Below are 23316 nucleotides of genomic sequence, written 5' to 3'. Positions count from 1 at the left end.
ACCAGTCTAAATAGAAGGTACCAGATTGGAGAAGGCTAATATGAATGATTAAGTGTCTGTATGTACTCATGCTATCATTCATCGCTAAACATGGAAAGAATTGAAAAACTAGGAAAATTAGCCAAGACAGTGAAGATTTCTCAAAAGAAAGTTTGTGATAATTGATAGACATACACCTTAAGTACATATAGTTGGGAGATTGATAGCCAGAAATATTTCTTCTCATTACCTGTAGTTGCTTTGATTTTACTAAAATAGAGTGAGAAACCTATTTAATGAATGTACCCCTCCCATCACATTTTTGTAATCCTCAAAGTTCCAAATATGCAGCTAAAATTCAATAGCAAAGTAACAAATTTCAGTAGTATGATTTTGTTAATAAAATACCCTCCAAAAAGGTATGTGAAGCTTCTCTTGATATTGCCACCATGTTCTTAAGAAGTAAAACAAAAGAAAGCCCAGCAAAATAGACACACTACAACAATAATCTGGACTATAGAAACACACAAAAAAGCCTTCCCTGTGTTGTGGCCAAAAGTGCAGAGGAGAATCAATCAGGAGAACCAGCTGATGTCTGGTACTTGATATCAAAAGATGGTTTACTCTTCTAAAATGGGCTTAACAACTTTAAAGAGACCATTCATCTCAGCAAGTTTTCCAGAGTCTCCTTTTGTAGGAAATCTGGGGTCAGTTGTAGAAACTGCTGGATCGCCTGGTACCGGCTAAGAGGCAGATTAAGACAATCACTATGATTTTGAAAACTCACAATATGCCTGTTCGTAGCTCTACACACCTGAGACAAAGCTTTTTTGTCCTTCAGAGCTGTAGGATCTGTGTATCTTTCCCACCGTTTATGCAATTCTCTTTCTTTCTCATTTATATACATAGAATGGATGTCTTCATAAGCCATTTCTATTATCCCATCAGCTGAAGTTATTTTTATAAGTGCAATATAATATAATCATTGTTTGTTTAGCAACAATTTCTTGCAGTGTTATTTTGTGCTCTGGTGAATAGTAATAGCATACAGACAGTGATATAGTTGGAGAGTTATGTATATAAAATCACCCAATTCCACAGCGCATACTTTGTACCCATAAAATTCCAGATACCATTCTTGAAATGGCATGTTCTATCTGTTTGTTCGTTGCGGCATCACTATAATCATAGGTAGGAGAAATATTTACCCCTTTGTCTTCTGCATTTATTGACAATAGTGAAGAAACAGCTGTGGTTGTGCAATAACTGAAACATAAAAGCTGAATATATGGCTTTTTCTGGAATTGAAGAGGCACAATATGTAGTTCCATCTCTCCCCCCCCCCCGTTGCTTTTTTTTTTAAGTGGGTACAAGGCGATTGGGTTAGTTGGATCCAGTTTAATCTCTGTGGGAACAATTTGCCCAACCTTCTGGATCCTGGGATGTAATCTAAGAACCACTTAAAATTTATATTTACATTTGACATTTAGAAAATTTCTCATTGTCAGTTTTCATTTAATTAACAGTCATGCTGTGTTTAGAATGTGTGTGTTACAGTCTGCCTAATATTAATTCACTAATATATAAATTAAAACTTATTAGAAGAGCAAAACATGAAAAGTTATGTAGGCAGTTTCAATATAGTTAAGATTGTTAAACAACAGAATCCTGATTAGACTGATAATAACCATGGCAGCAGTTGGCAGCTAAAAAGCCACTCCAATTAAAATTAAATTGAGAGCCACTGTTGTGTCAAAAATTGATAGATTTCAAGCTCAATGAGTAATTCCAAACATTACTTTCAAGATAAATTGGAAAAGGTTTGCTTTAGTCATCTTCAGCAATCTAGATTTATTCTGACAAAAATGAAAACAAATTTCATGCACAATTTTAGCTCATAAAATTAATTGCTTCCCCCGTCAAAAGCACCTCCAGTTATATTTGACAAATAAAAATTATGGGGCTAGGATTAAGTAAGATTAAAGTTATTTCTTGCTGTTTCCTTAAAAAAAGCCTTTTGTAACTATTTCCAAATTTTAGATAAATAAAAAAGATTGGATTTAGACAGTTAACTTTTGTCGGCTGCATGTAAAAAAAATGGCTTTCTGCTAAATTTTAAGCACTTTCGCTGAATTTTCAGTTCAACCTAATGCATGTTCACTTAAAAATAAATCCTTCTGAGTTCATGGATTAGTCCCAGATAGGTCGGTACAGTATAGTATCTTGAGTCTAAAATAGTGTTGAAACGCTAGACTAAAAACCACTAAGAGAGCAAATGAACTATATATAAATATAAAACCTTGATACAAACAGATTTGATATATATATATATTTATATATTTATGTATATATAAAATATCTTCAAGGCACTAATGTGATGGCTAAACTGGATTGGTATGACACCTTCACCTTTTTTCAAGCTTCTGATGTAGGAGATGGGATGGTGATGTCATCTTGGTATCAAGTTGTCAAGTCTTAAGATGGAGATTCTGGACAGCTGTCCATTTGCTTTCTTCAGTTGTCCCTGAAGTTTAACAGTTTTTTATTTCAGCTGTGGATGCTGAAATGTTGTTCTTGTTCTAGTCTGTATTTCAACCCTTTATTTTCACCATGAAGGTAGAACCATACTGCATAGCTTGCACAAAATCTTGCTTCTCTCCAGAGTTTGCTCTATGTCCCTATGCCAATAATCCAAGCCGGGTCACCTTGGCAGAGAGGAACGAATGGATGATGAAGACAATCGTTTTGGGACAGGAATGAAGATCTAGTTGCTGCAGTGAAGGGAAATATAGATATTGATGAGTAAGCTATACACATTTCTTCTCTTTACATTTCTTAAATTAGTCTATGCCACTAGCTGGGTAATAGCTAGCAAGTAGCAAAAACAGAAGTGTTTATCCAATTTATTGCTTCCTGAATATCTGCAGTAAAGAAGTAACTGAATCCAGTGTTGCAGGGGATAATCAGTTCTAATGTATTCATTAGTATATAAGAAGTCTACAGCCTTAACATATTACAGAACAATTTTCATTATGTCTTATAAGTAACAATAATTATAGATCAAAATTGTAAGAGCACAGTCCTTGGCTAGTTAAATTTACTCCAGCCATTCTTTATGGTGAATTGCAACAACAACAATAATAATGAGACCAGTGCTCCATCTACATTTTAAAATCTCTGCACATACTATTATATCAATGTGAGGATATTTGCATCTCTGCATAATCCATTATTTTATGTTTATTCTTAAATAATGAAGGGTCAGAAAGAAAGGAGAAGGCCTAACGATTGGGGTGGGTCAGAGCAGCTGAGGAAAGCACCCCTAAAAGTGTTTGAAGAACTATCCAAGATGCTGAATATTATTCACTGAAACCATTGAAACTAAATATTATGCATAGGCACAATGCAGAGACCAAGATTTTTCCTTGACAGGTTTTTTTTTTTTTTGAAAGCATGCTTCAAAATCAATTATTGTCTTGCTTATCTGTATGTAGCATTCTAATCTGGAATTCAAAATCATGCATAATTTTTTGGGCCTATAATAATGTTATCTAATGTTTGCTCCCTCCAGATGTATGAAATTCAACACTGGCCAATAACATTAGGAATTAAAGGAAGTTCTCATATCTAAAGACCTCCTGAGTTGGAGAACATTGACCTACACTTTATTTTCACCATATCCATGTTTTGACCAAGGGCTTTGGTCAAACATCTGAAGTCCTGAGCAAAAAGGACTATATCAGATTCCCTCAGAAAAGCCTTCTCCTTTGGGGCACAGTTTAGGAAATTACAGACAACAGTTTTCCAGAGCAGCTTCTATTACTTTTGTTTCTGCAAACGTTGCAGCTGGGGGAGCACAAGGAAAGGGGAAAATGTCTCTCAAATTCCTAGGCAAGGCCTTCCTTCCTGCCTCTGCAATAGTTCCAGGGGCTGAGGAGCTTCTCCTAAGGACATCTTTGGCACATCATCCTGTATTCAGCCCGATGCCCTCCAATTTCCACAATCTTTTGTCATCGGCTGTGCAAACAGTTGCCATTCAAAACAACCAATGGCCTAACACTACAATATAGATTACAGGGTATTTTGCTTTAAGAAATGTTTTGTGAAATAGCACAGCACCTTGCTTTTAAAAACAAAGTAGCCACATTATATCACTTCATCTTACTTTTGAGGCCCCTTCCAGATATTGGGAGTATTGGAAGAAGATTTAGACAACCTAAATGGCCAAGGAGAATCATGTTGTTCCCTTGCACAGGCCTCATTAAGATATAGAAACCCTAGATCACTTCCTGCAAACTTATTGAAAGAACAAAAGAAGAAAATAAATCTTAGTTTGTGGTAGTTAAGATGTGGATTTGGAACAGGCAGACTAAAGTTCATCACTCTCTCAATCCAACCTATTTCAAAAGAATGCTTATAGTGGAGATAAAATTACAGACAACTTCCACTTAAGCTATTTTCAGTTATCAAAGTAAAGGCTACACACACACACACACACAGAGAGAGAGAGAGAGAGAGAGAGAGACTAAATAAAACAAAAAAGAAAACCCACAATCTCTCCCTCTGAGCTGCCAAAATCCAAGTGAAGCATCTTGGCCCCATCATCTGAAGACATCTGTAGCTTCTCAAAGGGTTGCTGGAGAAGAACAACATTGGTGAGGCCTGGCTCCAGGGTGGAGATGGTGAAACCCTTGTCAATGTGGATGGACAGGGTGCAGTCCCTCCCCTTCCATGTACAAGCTGGGGGGGGGGCAGGAAAAAAAATATAAATCTACTTGTTAGGACAGGAGGCAATAATAATTTCAAGCCAAGAGAATAAAAACAAAATGTTACTTGAATTCAAATGTAATTCAAATTATAAATCAAATTACCATGAATATGATTACTTCACTATGTACCAAATTATTTTCTACTTCAGTAATAAAAACACTGAAGGAGACAAAAAGAAAAAGCATTTCAATCAGAAGTACTATTACTCATTTCTTGGTCATCAAAGATATTGTAAAAAGTATTGGCAGCAACTAACCTACGTCTTTCATGATGGACTGAGTTTGTTAAATTTGTTACCAAAACTGGCTTCTCTCGTAATGAGTTGCCCTATCCTGTTTGAAGTTACTGAATTAAGGAGCACAATAAAATCCTTGACAAAGAATGCCTAATTCTATACTGGTATTACAATGCAGAATTGGCAAGCAGAAAAGTTTCACCAAGCAGGCAGACCATGCTTTCACACCAGTTCATTAAAGTTTCTATGGCAAACCCTAAGCATGAAGCCCATCTGCTTGCTCACCAGTTGACACTTCCTGGACACACTCAGCTGCATTATGGCAACCATCCACCAGCATTCTTGTCCATGTGGCTAGGTCCCGGTGTGTCTCCACACTAAAAAGATGTGTCTCCACACCTTTCTTAGTTCCAGTCCGCAAAGCAAAAGAGAGTTCTGAGTCGTACAATAAAGAACCTTTTGATGGGCCAGAGTGTACAAGCCTGGATGGATCAGAGGTGAAAAAAAGGAAGTTTTAGATATAAAGGTCATTAATTGCAATTGGATATGGCTTTTTATCAAGTACAAAGACAGGCTTATTGTAAAGTAAAATGTGTAGCAGTCGCCAGAAAAAAAAATTAAATCATTTTTTCGTTGAGTGTGTTGACTAATTATGTGTGATAACAGCCACTAGAGGCCACTCTTGTACCATTTTTGTAGTTCCATCAGTTCCTTATCTTGCACCCAATACAAGAAAAATAACAATAACAATAAAAATAACAATATTAATTAGATCTTTTTTCCTTTTCTGGCTCTCTTTTTCATTCATGCAGAAACAGAGTTAATTAATAACTGGACTCTGATATGAAGTACTTTGAAGCTGCAGATCCAATCATACTCTAGCAATAAAAGACTGACTCTTGGAAATTATTAAAATGACTCTAGGCAATTCCTCTTTTTAAAAAAAAAATCAACAAAGGAGGAGACTTAATTACATTTAGAAATGAAATTAACATCCCAGGAAGGGCCAGGCATATGAACTAGGCCCTTAAGTGCCTGGTGAAATTGTTTCCAGCAAGAGAAAAGCAGATGTGAACAAAAGGCCAGGGCCTCTTTGGCCATAAGAAAAGAGCACAATGGAAATCCAGGGAGCAAAGGACTAATCACAAGAATCAAAAATATTCTTTCTCAACTGCAGGGGCAACCTAAACATTTCCAAGTGCCAATTACTGAGGAGAATCAAGGAAATTCTCAGCTCTCTTCAAATAAATGTTTTACCCAAATCTCAAGATAATTAAGGTGACCAACCGTCCTCCTTTTGGGAGGACAGTCCTCCTTTTTTGAGTTCTGTCCTCCCTCAAAAAATGTCCTTCTAAATGTCTTCTTTTTCTATATTTGAAGACTAATCTGCAGGGCTTTTTTTCCCTCATAGAATGCTCAGAAGGCGTTCCGGGACCTTTTTTTGATGTTTTTTTTTCAACTTTTGCCTGAGCTGTGCTACTCCTCCATTGGCTTTCGAAAGCCAATAGGAATTGCTGCTGAGTGCGCCAAAACACCTGGGCGGCAAACTTTGCAAGTGCAAGTTGCAGGAATTTTGCACCCCTCACTGCTACCCAACTACACCATCTCCTACTTAGTTCTGCAGATAGCTGGAGGAGACTGGAGCGGTAAATTTCTCTTGATCTTTCCTGTTTGGTTCTACACAGGGATGCACAGGGTAGGCAGTGGTGCTGGGGAGCCGCTGGGGGGTGGCTGCAGGGCCGGAGCCAGCACGGCTGGTGCTTTACGAGCTGCGGGGCTGGCTCTACGGGGATGCGCAGGGTGGGCAGTGGTATTGGGGGGCGGCTGGGGGGCAGCTGCAGGGCCGGAGCTGGGGCAGCTGGTGCTTTGCCTTTGCGAGCCGTGGGGCCGGCTCTACGGGGATGTGCAGGGTGGGCGGTGGTGCTGGGGGGCAGCTGGGGTGGGCGGCTGCAGGGCCGGAGCCGGCGTGGCTGGTGCTTTGCCTTTGCAAGCCGCGGGGCCGGCTCTACGGGGATGCGCAGGGTGGGCCATGGTGCTGGGGGGACAGCTGGGGGAGTGGCTGCAGGGCCGGAGCTGGCGCGGCTGGTGCTTTGCCTTTGCGAGCCGTGGGGCCGGCTCTACGGAGATGCGCAGGGTGGGTGGTGGTGCTGGGGGGCGGCTGCAGGGCCAGAGCTGGCTCGGCTGGTGCTTTGCGAGCCGCGGGGCCGACTCTCCATAGCAGGGCAGCGGTGCTGGCGGGGCGGCTATGGGCGGGGGCATGGCGGGCAATTGACCTTCCATGGGCTGTGCCAGCTGATGGTCTACGCAGTGTTAACTTGCGCTGCCACCACCTCACCCTGCGCACCTACATGGCCATCCTAGAGCATCTGGCTCACAACACCTGCCTCCGCCGCCCACCCCTGCGCAATCCAGCCGTGTAGATTTTTGGACAAGTGAGAAATCGAGATTGAATGTTGATACTCTAGCTGCAGCACTTGCTGTAAAATTCAATATGAAGGATATTTCTTGTTCAGATATTTCCAATATATTGTTAGAAGATGATACATTGACAAAAAATATTCATTCAGTGGAAAAGTACTCATTTAAATAATTAATAGGCATGTAAGCATAATTACAATATAAAATGTTATTGTTACAAATGTTTTTTATTATGCATTTATCATATTATAGTGTATTCTGTATTATTGTTGCAATAAATACAATGTTTTTTTTATTTACGATATTTTTTTCTTCAATTTATTTGTGTCCTCCTTTTTGTTGTAAAAAAGTTGGTCACCTTAAGATAATGAAATCTCACATGTATACAGGATGACTGAATGGGTGGCTTTTCTTACACCTTGGGGCTCAGGGAAATGTGCCATTTATTTAGCTTCCTATTTAGGCTGACAAGTTCTGTCCCTCTTCTATTTCATTTCATCCCTATTCAGTCTCTTGGCGCAAGGTGGCAGTAAAACCTTAGAAAACCCTTAGGGCAGCAGGACAAACATTCTATTTCTGATACAAGCATTTTTCCCTTCTAAAATTCCTGAAGACTATTTAAGATGTTTAAGAATGCCTGAACAATCAAAATGCATTTTTGGAAGAATTTTAGCCTCCCTTTTTCCAATCAAAATAATCAAACTGCCAGCCTGTGGGCCGGATGCATCATAGCAAAACTGCGCCCATCCCATTGCTGGCAGTGGCAAAAAAGTCGCAATACATCGTGACACATCATGTGACGTTGCGAGTTTGACACCCCTGCTGTAGAATGAATGGCTTGCAACAGCATAGGATGGAAGTAACTTTTGCACTAAAAGCCAGCAAAGAAACTGAGGATTGCATTCATATGGAGCAGTCTCTAAAAGCTTCAAGTTACAATATATATGGCCGACGAAAGCTCAGTATTTTTGTAGATTAAACAGTTTTGTTTATGATTTTATCCTGGTGATCATTTTTGTTTATCAATTTCATGACATGTGTATACCTGGGATTCGTGTTTTTAATATTATTAAGGATAGATAGATAGAGAGAGAGAGAGAGAGAGAGAGAGAGAGAGAGAGAGAGAGAGAGAGAGAGAGAAAGAGAAGAGAGAGAGATATGCAGGCAGGTAGGCAAATAGACAAACAATGCATTTACATGGTTGCAACAGACCAATCTTTTATGATTTTCTGACCCCAAATGTACTTCAACAAAAACATTTTGCTACACAATTGTTTCACTTTGTTCCACCTCTAGGGTGGCTGCAATGTAAGGATCAACCAGGCTGGACAGAAGACAATACTTCATTAAAGAGGGAACATTTCTTGGAGTAAGATGTTGTAACACACTATTCAAAAATGTACCTTTTCCCAAATGCTTTCCCTGGAAGAAAAGAGAACAACATCCCTAAGCCAAACTGCTGTCATTTGTAATTACCTGGTGGCTATAAGAGGGAATCTGTGAGTTGGCTTGTTCAGAACATCTCTGTTTTGGGGGAGATTGCCATAGAAAAGAAGCTCCTTCTCTGTGAGAATAGCAAGGATATTTTTTGTTCCATCACCTGGGAGCTGCAAATAAGAACGTAAAAGGTGCAGCTGTCAGAATGGCAGCCAAATTGACATATGCCACTGGAAAATGCCCTCTAAGAATGGAAGTGATATTTTTGCTGGCATCTTGTAAAAAGTGCATTTGAATAAAGCACATCACTAGGTATATTGGAGTGACAAGTACCAGAGCAACATAATCAAAGGAATTCATGGAGTTAGTATAGAATTATCCTTTTTCTATTATTCTTCTACCGACATGATTAATTTTTTGTTATGAGATCTTTAAAGATTCACAGGAAGCTACTACGTCAGTCCAGCTGGTCTAAAAAAATCTGTACAAAATGACAAATGCTCTCCTGAGTTTCATTCAAAGGCCTTTTTCAGCTATACCTTAAATGCTAGGAACTGAACATGAGACTCAGAGCCATGCAAAATCTATACTATGATAATAAGATAATATATGGTAACCTTTATTGTCATTTTTTTTTACTATGAGTACACTGGCCCATATTAAAAATGAAATTCTGTTGCCTGCAATTCTGTTGCCAGCAAGAACAACCTTAAAAATATTTATATGTCCCCACCTTCAAATGAGCAGAAACTGGGGTTAGAGAGGATCTAGTATAGGGGTCTTCAAACTTGGCCCTTTTATGACTTGTGGACTTCAACTCCCAGAATTCCTCAGCCAGGCATGCTGGCTGAGGAATTCTGGGAGTTGAAGTCCACAAGTCATAAAAGGGCCAAGTTTGAAGACCCCTGATCTAGTAGCTACCAAAAAAGGGGGATTTGCATGCAAGTTCTGTGTTGCTCACCCCTGACTTTAACATGGCTTTGTCTTCCCTGATCAGTGAATACTACAATTATTTTTCTCACTAGAATCAGTGCAAATCAAACTAGGAACCCCAATCTTACCTGTTCTGTGAGCCAGCCAATGTGCTTGATGTTTCTATTTCCTACAATGCCAAGTCCTGATTGTAAGGCCTTCAGCTCCTCTTTGACTCTTGGCAACAGAATGCTAACATTGCTATGAATAGCATTGAACCAAGACTGGGCAGATGCTTCCTCTTTTGCTCGAAGGAACAAGGAGATCCGTCCATCTGCCGAACACACTTCTAGGTACCTGCAAGATGAATTTTCCTTAAGACTGAAATGTGGGGAGCCAAAATGGAAACTGTTGTCATAAAATGCCCAGCAATTTTTCTGAATTCCTAGTTGCAAAGCCTTTGTCTTAGATAGTTCATGATCACACAGGCTCATAATTGTTATGATCTCATCAACATAGCCCCCTGCTTCTTAGGGAAACAGAGGATCAGGTCACCTTCATGTAGCATAACACAGATTCAGAGCCTTTGCTTTCTAAAGTCTGTGGTTTCGATGCAATACATCTAAATCTGTTTTAGGCTCAGTTCAGCAAAATAAATGGTTATGGGTTTGGGAACTATCTGATTCTAGAAAGAAATACTGTATTTAATTCTGAATAAGGTTAGATTTCCCTATATGGAATTGGAATAGAATTGGGGGGGAGGGGTTAAGGGCTCATAGTCGCAGTTCCTGCTCAGTGAGCATGTAGAGATGTAGCTAATAGGCTCCTTTAGTGTGCCAACTATAACCCTGCCTGGAATGGAAAAGATTTCCTTCACAGATAGTCATTCCTTAGTCATTTCTCAACTGGACTATTTACAATGCACTCTTCATAGAGCTACCCTTGAAGAGTATTTAGAAAAGTGGATCCAAATGCAGCAATCTGAATAGTCACGAGCACCTCCTAATTTGTCTATATAAAACATCACTACTTTGAGAGCTGGTTGGCTTCTGGCTTTAAGTCAAGGTACTATCACTTTTAAAGCATCTCTTGATTCAGGATCTGGGTATCAGCAGGACTGCCCACTCCCAGTAGATTCTCTTCATATTCTTCTGTTTTGGGAATGCAATTCTCACTGATCATGGTTATTTTAGTTATTAGCCCACTTCTCAGTTATTACCCCCCTTTTGGTGAACAGTATTCTCCAGATAGCCAGATGGCCCCAATTGGTTGTAGGTTCAGAAAGGGGATTAAATGTGGTTATTCCAGCAGATCTCAGCTGTCAGAATGTTGTGATGTCTTTCTCTCTAACAATGGAATTTTTTGGTTTAAGACATTAATATTCCTGGTGACTTTTTGTTTTATTGTACATTTGCAAATATTCGAATGTACACTGTTCAGAATTTTTTGTGACCAGAGTGGCCTAAAAGCACAGTAAAATAAGTAAATAAAATAGATCTATGTAGAGAGACCTTGTTGAGAATATGGAAGAATTTGGCAAAAGAAGTCAAGACATTTTTAAGTTCTGAGAAACAAGATAATTTTAAAAGTGACAATGGCTGATGCCTCCTTGAGTCACTGGGATATAAGAAAGAGGGGAAGTACAACACAATCAGACTTGCAAGATTCTGTTGTTATAGCCAGTCTTACTAAAAATAATTCTAGTCTTCCTATGGAGATAATTTCCTGGTCCAGTCTACATGTCAATGCTGCAAATACTGTATATTCTTGCTTTGACAATATGCAAAACTGTCTGGTATTTATTGGGTTAATACTTAGCTTAGAGTGGGGGGGGAAAAGCCCGGGAAAGAAAGAGGAAGTAAACTTTTGACCTTCACACTAATTGGATAATGTGACCTGGGACTGCATGAGAAGGGAGGGGTTTAGCAAGAAAAGCTTGATGCCAGCGAAAGGAAGTCAGATTCTGGCATCAACCCGTCCATCATGGTGACTGGCAAAATTGTAGCTCTAATAAAGACTTTAGGAAACATGCCTGAAAGTTCTTTGAAGTGCTTCATTAGTCGGAACCTGTGACACTACATAGTGGGGCTGACTATCTATGACACCTCTGACAATCCCAGAATTCTTTTAGGACCCATATTTAACACAGTTGTGTGTGTATTGTAGGGACTATCATTATACATCTCATTTTCCTATCCAAATGAGAAGTAATGACACTTCATGTTGACTGCTCAAAGCACTTTAATAGTAGCCTTTTAACCTCTTTAAATTATGATTGTCCCCATATTGCTGGGGCTGAAAGAAAGATGAAAGTAACTTTTGAATTATGAATTTCAAAAATTACATTATCTTTTTACCAGAAATGCTTTGTGGTGGTTGCCTGATGCCTTAGTGTTAGAATAATACTACTAGTTTACCCTGAAGGACACTTTTTTGTAAGTATAGAATTTGTCTAGTGCATTCAGAGTTGTATGAATATGCAAATCCACATACCCTTTATGCATGTGTTCAATTATTTATGTATGCTTTATCACTAATTTACAGAGTACTGTCAGTTGTAATCAAGACATTGTGCTACATGAGGTTCAATATTCAAAGAGACATCCAAGCTTTCAGAAGGCTAATTGTGAGCTTTGCTCTATATACGACTAGTCTAATCTTAATTGCTTGCAATAGTGCAATTCTAATGCTCAATTCAAATCATTCTTTGCCTTGTTTTGACTTCTGATGGAATTAATGCTATATAACTATATGTCAGACTATCATTTCTGATCACTGTATGAAAGTTAGAATTGATGAGAGCTTGAGTCCACCATTACCCTTTAATACATTCACATACCTTTCCCAACAGATGGATTCTTCAAGCATAATGACCTGAGTGATCATTGGGTTACCTGTTTTCTGGATCACTTGGAAGACACTTCCTTGATATGTAGCACATTTTTAATGGGACATTCTTCCCTTCCTTGAGGTCTTGCAGGGAAAGAGCTGGAGAAGCTTGCTTCTGAAAGCCTGGTGAAGAATCCCAACTTACAGTTGCACCAGTTGAGGAATTCTTAAAATAAGGAGAGATTTCCTTCATGTATTTGACTGGAATAGAGGAAAAACAACATAGACCATTCAATATGCAATTCATTAAGTCCAAGTCCTACTTGAAGATTGGCGAGCCATAAACAGACAACTTCTCTATAACATTTAATACCTAGATAGCAGACTAAGCAGATATCTGGCTCATAATCCTCCCTTCTTTAAGAAGAATTGCATTTTATATATTATTTATATACTTTCTTATAATTCAGTATAAAATTATGCAAAGGTCCTCTATTTGCAAGATTATTTTTCATGACACATTAGTGATTACTCCATCTGATGTTCTATACATAAATTAAAACAATCATTAACAAAAAATGAGTTCACAAGTAATAGAAAAAACAAATAATGAGATCAGAATAGATATGACAAACTTAAGTGAAAGATTCATCACAACCTTTTCTTTGGATTATTCAGTTCCTAGAGAGCATGAGCTTTTAAATAACCAACGTTTCTATCCTATCTAACCAACTATCAAATTGTATTTGTTTCTGTGATAAATACCACCAATGGCCACAGTTAGATAATACATTTGAAACTGCATGCCATACATATATATAGTGTTGGTGTAGTGGTTAGGACATTCCAGCTAGAAAGCAGGAGACTATGAGTTTTATCTTGCCTTAGACATGAAGGCAGCTTGGTGATTTTGGACCAATCACTTTTCTCAACCCAGGGAAGAAGGCAAAGGTAAACCACTTTCAGAAAAAAAGAAAGAAAACTGCAGAAACAATCCAGGAAGTTACCTAGGGTCAAGACTGACACAAAAAAAGGGAAAAAGTAATCTATTATCCATCCATCCATCCATCCATCCATCTATCTATCTATCTATTTTTTAGTCTTAGATAATGAAATAAAAATAATAAGAAATAAATCATACAAAATAAATTTTAAAATAGGGATAGCCTAAGCATGTGTAGATATGAAGAGTAATTTAAAACAAAAGATAAAAACTTTTGTGTTGTAAATCTGATTACAAAATACAACATGCATGGTCTTCCTTCTAATAAGGATGTAATTGGCCCAAAATGACAAAATTGTTTAATTTGGTTTTTTTTAATGATACATTATAAAAATAATAATCAGAATCCATGATAATTCAAACTTCAAAATAGTCAAGAAATACTTGGGACATGTAATTTTTGAAGATTTGTGTAGAAAACATACAATACTAATTTTACTAATAGAAATTATAGAAAAATCTTGATGGCTACTCAAAGCTCAGGCAAAAGGACAGATTTTTCTGGTTGCCAATTGTTTAATGTTGAAAAGCCAGAAGCTCTGATGACCTCTTCTGATGGGAAATCTCATGAAGGAGCAATCAAGTCTTTTAGAATCTGGTACCCAAGAGTAACGGTGGCAGTAACAGTGGTAGTTGTAATTTATTACATGCCACCTGACTTCCCAGTGTTTTTGGGACCTTGAAAAAATAAGCTTTCAAGGATATTATTAGTTTGTCCAAATTACAAACTGGCAATCAATGGAGAGTTTTAAGAAATTCAGTCTTGCTTCTCTTGTTGAGACACAGTTCTTGGCCTCCACATACTGGACTAATTGAAATTTTTGAATTCTTTCTGAAGATAGGTCCAAATATAACATACAAAGAAGTAAAGAATCCAAAATGGGGGTGGGATGACTGTTGCTTGAACTGACACAGTAGGTGCAGATGGCATTCTTCAAAGGTTTAACTCAAGCATTAACAAATAAGCCTGCACTTAGCAACAAACTTTTTTTTCCCCCAGCCCTGTGGTGGCCTGATAACTGCAGAATAACTTTACCAGTAGCAGCATGCACAATGAATCAATCACGCCATGACTATCACATGCCAAAAAACACTCAGCACAGATCAACTCAACCCACATTCTCAAAATGCCAATATCGTTATGCAAATACACCAGATGGTAACTAACCCAAAGCCTTTCTTTTTCGCTTCAGGCCAATTCCAATATTGATACAAAAAATAAAATAAATTTGTGTCCCATGTTGCTGCTTCTACTGGAAATGCTTCATTAAATGTATTCAGCCCAGTTTCTTTCCTTTTCTAGTTTGTGACATCCTCTTCAGAATAATCATCCCTTCTCATTAGATGGTCTTCTGATGTGTTCTAAAAAATATTTTCTTTTCTTTAAACTTTCAGAGTTTATGAACCAGGAATATGTATTTCCGATATCTATATGCCATAGACTACTCCATTCACAAGGCTTTTGTATTGGCATGTTCTCTGAACTAAATGGCTATGTGGCGTGTTTTGCAGATATTATTTTTGAGAACGATGGAAACAGGAAATTGTTTCAATGAAAACTATTTCAAGTGGTATTAGGGTTCCATGCATGAGGTTGGACCTTGAAGCTAAGTTCTGATCCTCATGATACCGTTTTTGTGATTGATGCACCCTCCAGCAGCTACTTAAACTGATTGAATGCAGCAGGGAAAGTGCTCAAAATTTGACAGTATGCTAACCAGATTACATTTTTTACACGTGTTCCCAGCATGACAGATAAAAATCCCCACCTACACAAGCTGTTTTTGACTACCAGCCAGCAGGCAGTGGAAAGCCACTAGGATGCCAGCCAACATCACACTGGGTGCATCCTTATGGGAATCTCTGTCATTGCAATGGGAAGCTGATCAGCTGATACAAAGGAGTGAAAAATAGCTCATATATGCAAAGCTACATATTTCTGTACGTATTATTCAGCAGAAATGGGACATGCAAAGAAACCCATCCATCAAACATTTGGAAGAATGAAATTTGTTATGTACTAGCTAAAAGATTAAGATAATCTTGTGCAGACAAGAAATAAAAAAACAATTAGAATGACCTAGAATCACTTTCAAGAAGAGATGGAGAGAATTACCCTTGGGGAAAAAAATCTTGAGTGGAGCATTCAGAGATGCAATAGAATGCTGCACTGTCTCTCTGTTATTCTAGAAGAAGGATCTTATGTTATAGGAAAACAGGTTCATTTCAGTTTCTCAACCTTGATGGAGTTGGGCTCAATGAACTTTCGAGTTCTCTGGTTCTATAATAATCCCACTGATGGAAATTGTGTTCTGGAAGACATGTATTGGCTATAGAGAAGCTACATTCTGCTGGTATCTTCTGCACCAAGGGTGAAAACACTCATAAAGCTAGTAAAATGTCAAGGAAAAAATATAATATTGATGATATTTTAACATTATAAAATGCTAGATACATGCTATAATGATAATATGTATAGATGTTATTTGCAATTCCTCAGAGACAGCAGGTTTAGAGTTATGATTACAAGAAATATAGCACACAGAGAAATACAAGAATAAGATAAATCAAAGTGAAGTGTGTTTCAGGTGGGGCTTAATGACAAAGCATCCATATATTGAAAACTGATACTCCACCAGCTGCCTTAACAGCCTTCACAAGAATATTTTCAGAAGCTTTTCCAAAGGCTGAAGAGGCAAAGTGAGCTTAAGCCAAGGTAGAATTCTGGCTTGTCTTTTCAGCAGTGAACTTCAAAAAACCAAAACTACAGCTGGCTTGCATCCATGATTCTTTCCTACAGATGCACATTTATAGCTGTTCTAACACTGAAAAGATTACAAGGAAAGGTATGAACCACAAACAACTCATTGTCCATCAGCAAGGGAAGTGACATGGACTTTGTTTCTTGAATTGGAATTACTTCATTGCAGCAGGTATTAAATAATTAAACCTAAAGGATGCAATAAATCATTTAGGCTTTTTTTTTCTCAAAGAGAGGAATCTGCATTCCCCACACAGAAATCTGTAAACCATTTGCTCAATGATAAAATATGTGAAAAATTGGAAAATAATTTATAATTTATATTAGTTTTGGATCCTAAAGCTGGTATTCTTTTTGTAAATTATTCTGTAACCTATATTCCTTTTCCAGATTCCAGTAGGACTGATTCATGATCGTTATTTTCTGTATTGTCATGCCTCCATTTCCTAAATCATGCACTTTGGTCATGCACTCTGTACTTCATGGAGTTTGGTTGTTATTAATAAAAGTATTATTTAACAAAATAATAATCAAAATAAAATGCAAACAAAAAAATGCCACCAGATGCTCAAAATATGTAAACCTGAGAATAGATACAATGGTCCATTTGAAACAGAGCCAGCCTGCCTGGAGCTTTTAAGTTTCTAGTAGCAGACAAATAATGTCACCGCATCTCTCTGTGAGGAAAGGGGATTTGGCCTGCTTTAAAAAGTAATAATATCCATTCCTAAGGTGGTTGATTTCTGGCGAATGACTCAGGCTTTCCTCAAATTAACTCAAATGCTTCCATGTGTTGGTGTTTCCTTTAGAAATGCAAAGTGTCTTAATGCCAAAAGTCTTTCTCCCTCCCTTCCCTCCAATTTACTTGGAGTTCAGACTGGGGTGTGTGTGTGTGTGTATGTGTGCCTTTTGGGGGGGGCACATAAAAATGGACATTAAGCACAAAGCAAACAGTTTTAGCTCCATCAGTGGCATCCCTGCATCTCAGTTTCATCCCTGGTCCTTGGAGAAACTAGAGGAAAAAATAATACTAATTAAAATAATGCAGCTCCCACTGAAAACAGAAAGTTTGGCACTGTTGCAATTGACAAACTGGGGTGACTAGGCAGTTTGTTTGTTTAACCAATTCATATAGCCATGTATCTCAGTACATGGCTTTGGGCAACTCACAGCAGTAAAACAAATAACTGTATATATAAATACAAAATAAAAAGAGAAATAAAAGACACAGTATTAAAAGCCCTCAGCATAAGCAGGAAATGGGCTGCACCACACATCCAGAAGCCCAAGTTTGACCACAGAACCAAGTCTTCAAGCCTTGCAGAAGGTCACAGTGAGGAGGCCAACCTAATCTTTGGAGGGACGATGTTCAAGAAGGTGGGAGCATGAGAGAAAAGGCCCTATTTTTCAGTTCCACAATTGATACTCCTTGACTGACCCTCCAGTCAGATTGGATAGCATGGGTAGAAACAACCAGGAGTAGATGGTCCTGTAGGTAACCGAGCCCCAAGCCATGTAGGGCTTTAAAGCTGACACCAGCACCTTGAACTGAACCTGGAAGCAAACTGATAACCAGTGCAGCTCACAAATGTGTCACATTAGGGAAATAACTGATGCCATTAACTGCCCATGCCAGTGACACAGCACCAAACGAAGCTTCAAATGCTCTTCAAAGGCAGCTCCACCAGTTTACAATAGTCTAATCAAGGAGCCACAAGGCTATGAGCAACTGTACGCAGGGCTTTCCATCCATACAACTGATGTATAATGTCAAGGTAATGATTTAAAAGCTAACCAGCTGATGTAATGTAAGTTGTATGATGTAATGTTGGGAATGACTCAGCAGGGTCTATGTCCCTTTAAAAGCCAGTTGGGTCTGTATCTCTTTAAGAGCCTTATATAAAAAGCAAAGGCTCTGCATAAATGTGCTCTCTCTTCTGTTTTCCTGCTGTAAATGCTATGTATTGGAGCCTGCTGTATTAATATGTATGTATATTGTTCCTAGTGTATGATATTGTAGATAAGTGTAATATAAACCACCATTTAATATAGACCACTGTTTACTGTATTTACTCCTGGGTTATCTCGGCACAATAAGATTGTGCGTGCTCTGACATATAACATAATTGCCCTGAAAAGATAATCTATGAGTTAATTGTAAATGTTTTGTTGTCTGAGAGGGAAAGTAGCATTGTTGGCCTTTACAGAGGGTGGCAAAATAACTTGATCCAGCTTCATATTCTCTATCTTTTACTTTGGGATACAGTTGTGCTGTACTTTATTCAGCAAGATGACTTTGGGTCTCTCTAGAACAAGGGTGGGCAATTAATTTTTGCAAGGGGCCACATGAGAAACTGGGACTGTTATGGAGGGTTGACCCAATCTAACTTGATTTGATGTCCTCAAACTCTATCATCTCAGTTCCCCAGGCTGCTCCAGGTGAGGACTGCTGTGCAGATGCAGAAAAGCACTTTCTCTTCTTGTCTTCCTACAACTGCCAGCTAACTAAAGGAGCACATGGCGACTATGCAGAGTCAGACCCAATCAGCATCTTCTCCAGCCCTGTCTGGCATGCTTATTTACATTTGATTTCTAATTTCTAACTGACCTCAAGCAGGCCAGACAGGGACAGCCAAAGGGCCAGATGTAGCCCAAGGACCATAAAATGCCCAGATCTGTATGCATACATACAGAAACCATGTCACTGACAATGATTTAATGACAGATAAGAAGAAGAAGAAATTAACAGCTATGTTGCAATCTTACAGTGTATCCTATTCATGTCCATTCAAATGTTTAACAGAAAAATATGCACATGGAAACGATCTTTTTAAAACAGTTGGAATCTACTGGCCTGGGGTCAGAATTCTTTGGGAACTCTTTTATAGGATTTGTCCTTGATTAATGTCCAATGTTTGGAATTGCTTCTATTCAGAGATGTCTATGAAATTCATATTGCACGTATGAATAAGACTGTTGCAACTGATCATCATTCTTTCCGTTTCTAAAATGTGAAATTAATTATAGTCAAGATGCATCAGTGATGTCAGAAATATCCCAAAAAATAGATGCTCCAGGACTGTGTGTGGTCTTTGGGAGGGGTAACAAATTCTATATTGGTTGAAGGACAAATTTGATCTCATTTTTTAAAGATATACATACTTTTCCTAGGTGGAAACTTACACCATTCTGGATTGTATTCCCAAAAGAACATTCTAGTTCAGTATACTGCTCTCATGTTCAGAAGCAGCTTGCCAATAATAATTTAATTCCTTCCCCCTCAAGCCATGTCTCTCATACATACTGGAGAAAAGTTCACTAGAACTTGGCAAACATTAGTTGTAATTCCTTTACAAAACCTGCTGAGCAGCATCACTCTGCTGGAATATCCATACATCCTCCCCAAACAGGTTTCCTAAGTCCACTATTACTCAGTTTTTAAAGAATTTTCATGCATACAGAATGATTGTTTCCCACTACATGCAGATTTTTGTTAACAAAGACACAAAAGCATGGAATTGAGAAAGACCATTTATGCCACTATCTCCTTCTGTGTTGAAATACAAACCAAACATTCAAACTGCTTGAAACCAGCTGAGATGAGCTTATCATCTTCACAGATAATTGAGTCTACTGTCAAACTACTCTTATTCTTATGATTTTCTTTCTTAGTAGCCAATCATAATCTGCCTTTGCTATATCTTCAGAATGTATTCTTGTCCTACATTCTAGGATATTATACATATTAAAAAGGATGGTTATAATGTAATTAAAGTTGACCACCTTATCAGAATAACACATCATCTTTCCTTAAGAAAACTTAAAATCTCTCCAAATTGAGCCATTTTCCCATTGGTGAGATTAAGCTTAAAAACAAATGTCTCAAGTTTCTACAACAGAGGTCACCAACCTTTCTTGGTTGGTGGACCAGAGAGAAAGGAAGGGGGAATTATTTTACGCGGGCACGCATGCATGCACACACACAGGGCCGTGAGCATGTGTGTGACACAAACGGGGCAGGGCTAGCACTAGTGTGTATTTGCTAGTCTGCCGTTCTTGTGCATAGCGCCCTGTTTCTGCACCCCGAGACGTGGCGGCATCTCATTTTTGCACCCTGAGGCATGGCATTAGCTCATTTTTCAACAGTGCAGTGGCGTGGTGTCCTGTTTTTGTGCAGCATGGTGGTGCGGCATCTGGTTTTTGCGCTGCATGATAGCAGGTATCCCATATTTGTGTCCTGCATCGCAGCATCCCGTTTTTGTGCCCTGCATCATGGCATCCTGTTTTCGTGCCCCAAGGAACAGCGGCATCCCGTTTTCACGCCACCAGGTGCAGCAGCAGCTCATTTTTGCACTGTGCGGTGGGCGTCGTTTTTGTGCCCTGTGGCCACGGCGCTAACATGAGTGGTGTGTGTGAGGGCACACATGCGTGCACTGGCCAGCCTGTCCCGCAGCCCAGTGGCCAGCAGCCCATGGCCCACTACCAGGCCACGGCCCCCAGGTTGGGGACCCCTGTTCTACAAGGCTTAAGGCAAATCACTCCCCAGCTAAATGCTGGTTATGCCCACTTCAGTGGCACCATGTTATCTCTCTTTCTCTCTCTCTCTTTCATATACATATATAAAAAAAATTCTCACTCTTTTCTATTATCCAGTCTTTTTTCTTAATCATCAAATCCATAAGTCATTAGTGCATTTATTTCCATTTTATGCAAAAAGTCGATAGTGTTTCCAGTCCACTTTTTCTCATCTATTACCTACCTACCTACCTACCTAATCTGTATCTATCTATCTATCTATCTATCTATCTATCTATCTATCTATCTATCTATCTATCTATCTATCTATCTATCATCTATCTATACATGTTGTTCAGTTGCCAAGTCATGTCCAACTCTTTGCAATCCCATAGATCATTGCATACCAGACCTCTTCCCCTATCCTCTACTATCTCCGCAGTTTGCCCAAATTCACGTTCATGTCCTCTGCCATCCCCTTTTCCTTTTGCCTTCAATCTTTCCCAATAACAGGATCTTTTCCAATGAGTCCTCACTTCTCATTTAGTGGTCAAAGTATTTAAGCTTCAACTTAGGTATCTGGCCTTCCAAGGAACAGTCAGGGTTGATTTCCTTTAGGATTCATTTATTTGATCTCCTTGCAGTCCAAGGGACTCTCAAGAGTCTTCTCCAACACCACAATTTGAAAGCATCAGTTTTTTAGCATTAAGTCTTCCTTATGGTCCAACTCTCACAGCCATGCCTTAGTACTAAGAAAACCATAGCTTTGATTGTTGGCAAGGTGGTGTTGGTTTGCCATACATTTCCTCCCAAGGAGCAAGTGTCTTTTAATTTCATGGCTGCAGTCGCCATCTGTAGTGAAAATAAAATCTGTCACTACTTCCATTTCTTCCCTATTTGCCAGGAAGTGATGGGACCAGATGCCATTATTTTGGTTTTTTTAATGTTGAGTTTCAAGCCAACATTTGCACTCTCCTCTTTCACTCTCAAGAGTTTCTTTAGTCCCATTTCACTTTCTTCCATTAGAGAGGTAATATCTGCATATCTGAGGTTGTTGATATTTCTTCCATCAATCTTAATTCTGTCTTGTGATTCATCCAGTTCAGCATTTAGCATGGTGTACTTTGGTTAAATAAGCAGGGTGACAATATACAGCCTTGTTATACTCCTCTTCCCATTTTGAACCAAGCAGTTGTTCCATGTCCAATTCTAACTGTTGCTTCTTGACCCTCATACAAATTTCTCAGGAGACAAGTAAGGTGGTCTGGTAGTCCCATCTCTTTAAGAACTTGCCACAGTTTGTTATAATCTACACAATCAAAGGCTTTAGCATAGTCAATGAAGAGGAAGTAGATGTGTTTCTGGAACTCCCTTGCTTTTTCCATAATCCAGCAAATGTTAGCAATTTGATCTCTATTTCCTCTGCCTCTTTGAAAGCCAGCTTGTACTTCTGGTAGTTCTTGGTTCACATATTGCTGAAGCCTAGCTTGCAGGATTTTGAGCATGACCTTGCTAGTGTGTGAAATGAGCACAACTGTACGTTTTGTGTGTGTTTATGTGTGTGTATATATATAGCTTTTTTCTCTAATCCAAGAAATTAGGTTAGCCATCTCCACAAACTCCATCATCTTCATCAATCATTCCTCCATTTTGAGTAGTATTAAACTTTTCTACTTTTGAGCATAATACAGGTAATCCTTGAGTTATGACAGTTCACTTAGCGACCATTCAAAGTTATGACATAACCCCCAAGTACTTATGACAGTCTTGAAGTTATGAATGTTGCAGTACCACAGCAGTCGTTCACCCTTATGAATGACTGCAGAGGCAGTCACCCTGTCTCCCCCCCCCCCCCCCGGCTGGGTCTCCACAGGCACCGAGCCTGTAGATACTCACCTTGTGAAGATCTAGCAAGCCTTCGGTTTCTTGGCCTGCTTTGGTGCTTCAGGCCTTCGGTGCATTCAAAGAGAATGGAGACCTAAAGTACAGCAAGATCATGTGAGATCAGTAGCGCAAACTGATCTTGCATGATCTCACAGTACTTTAGGCCTCTGTTCTCTACAAACATAGCTCTGGACAAGATCTGCAACAACAGATATTTGCAAATGGAGGGAAGGCCTGAAGCACCAAGGAAAGACCTCTGCCACACAAAACAGAGGCCCAGAGGGATGCATGAGCCCATCCCGACTGCTGTTCTCAGTAGCAAAAGCTTTTTGCAAAAATGACCGGAGCCTATAAGGATGCAATTCTCATCCCTGAAGGCCTCTGCAAGCATTTGCTCAAGGCAAAACCACAGCAGAGAGGCTGGAGAGGAGACAGCTCCCTTGATCATCAAGATCTAAGTAAGGTAAGTGACCCAGTGAGGCAGGATGGGTGGGTGGGGGAAGCATGAGATATCTCAATGGTGATCAGAAGCACTACCCTCCCCCCGCCTTCTCCGCCCTGAGATACCTCATG

At 39.1% G+C, this 23316-nt stretch overlaps 1 protein-coding gene across 1 annotated transcript in view; it reads right to left on the bottom strand.

The window, feature by feature from the left end:
• Positions 1–923: 923 nt before the first annotated feature.
• Positions 924–23316, bottom strand: part of SNTA1 (syntrophin alpha 1) — a 53305-nt gene continuing 30912 nt past the window's right edge. Inside the window, exons 3-8 of the mRNA XM_039344715.1 lie at positions 12646–12841; positions 9901–10108; positions 8879–9009; positions 5270–5466; positions 4532–4719; positions 924–2750 (exon numbers count right to left, since the gene is read on the bottom strand). Of these exons, the coding sequence (XP_039200649.1) occupies positions 2658–2750; positions 4532–4719; positions 5270–5466; positions 8879–9009; positions 9901–10108; positions 12646–12841 (1013 nt within the window). The 3' untranslated portion in view covers positions 924–2657. The remainder of the gene's footprint in view (positions 2751–4531; positions 4720–5269; positions 5467–8878; positions 9010–9900; positions 10109–12645; positions 12842–23316) is intronic.

The sequence above is a fragment of the Crotalus tigris genome, unplaced genomic scaffold, assembly GCF_016545835.1.
Source record: "Crotalus tigris isolate CLP2741 ecotype Arizona unplaced genomic scaffold, ASM1654583v1 scf7180000017935.1779662, whole genome shotgun sequence".
Classification (NCBI taxonomy): Eukaryota; Metazoa; Chordata; class Lepidosauria; order Squamata; family Viperidae; genus Crotalus; species Crotalus tigris.
This window is presented reverse-complemented; position numbering and strand designations above follow the sequence as displayed.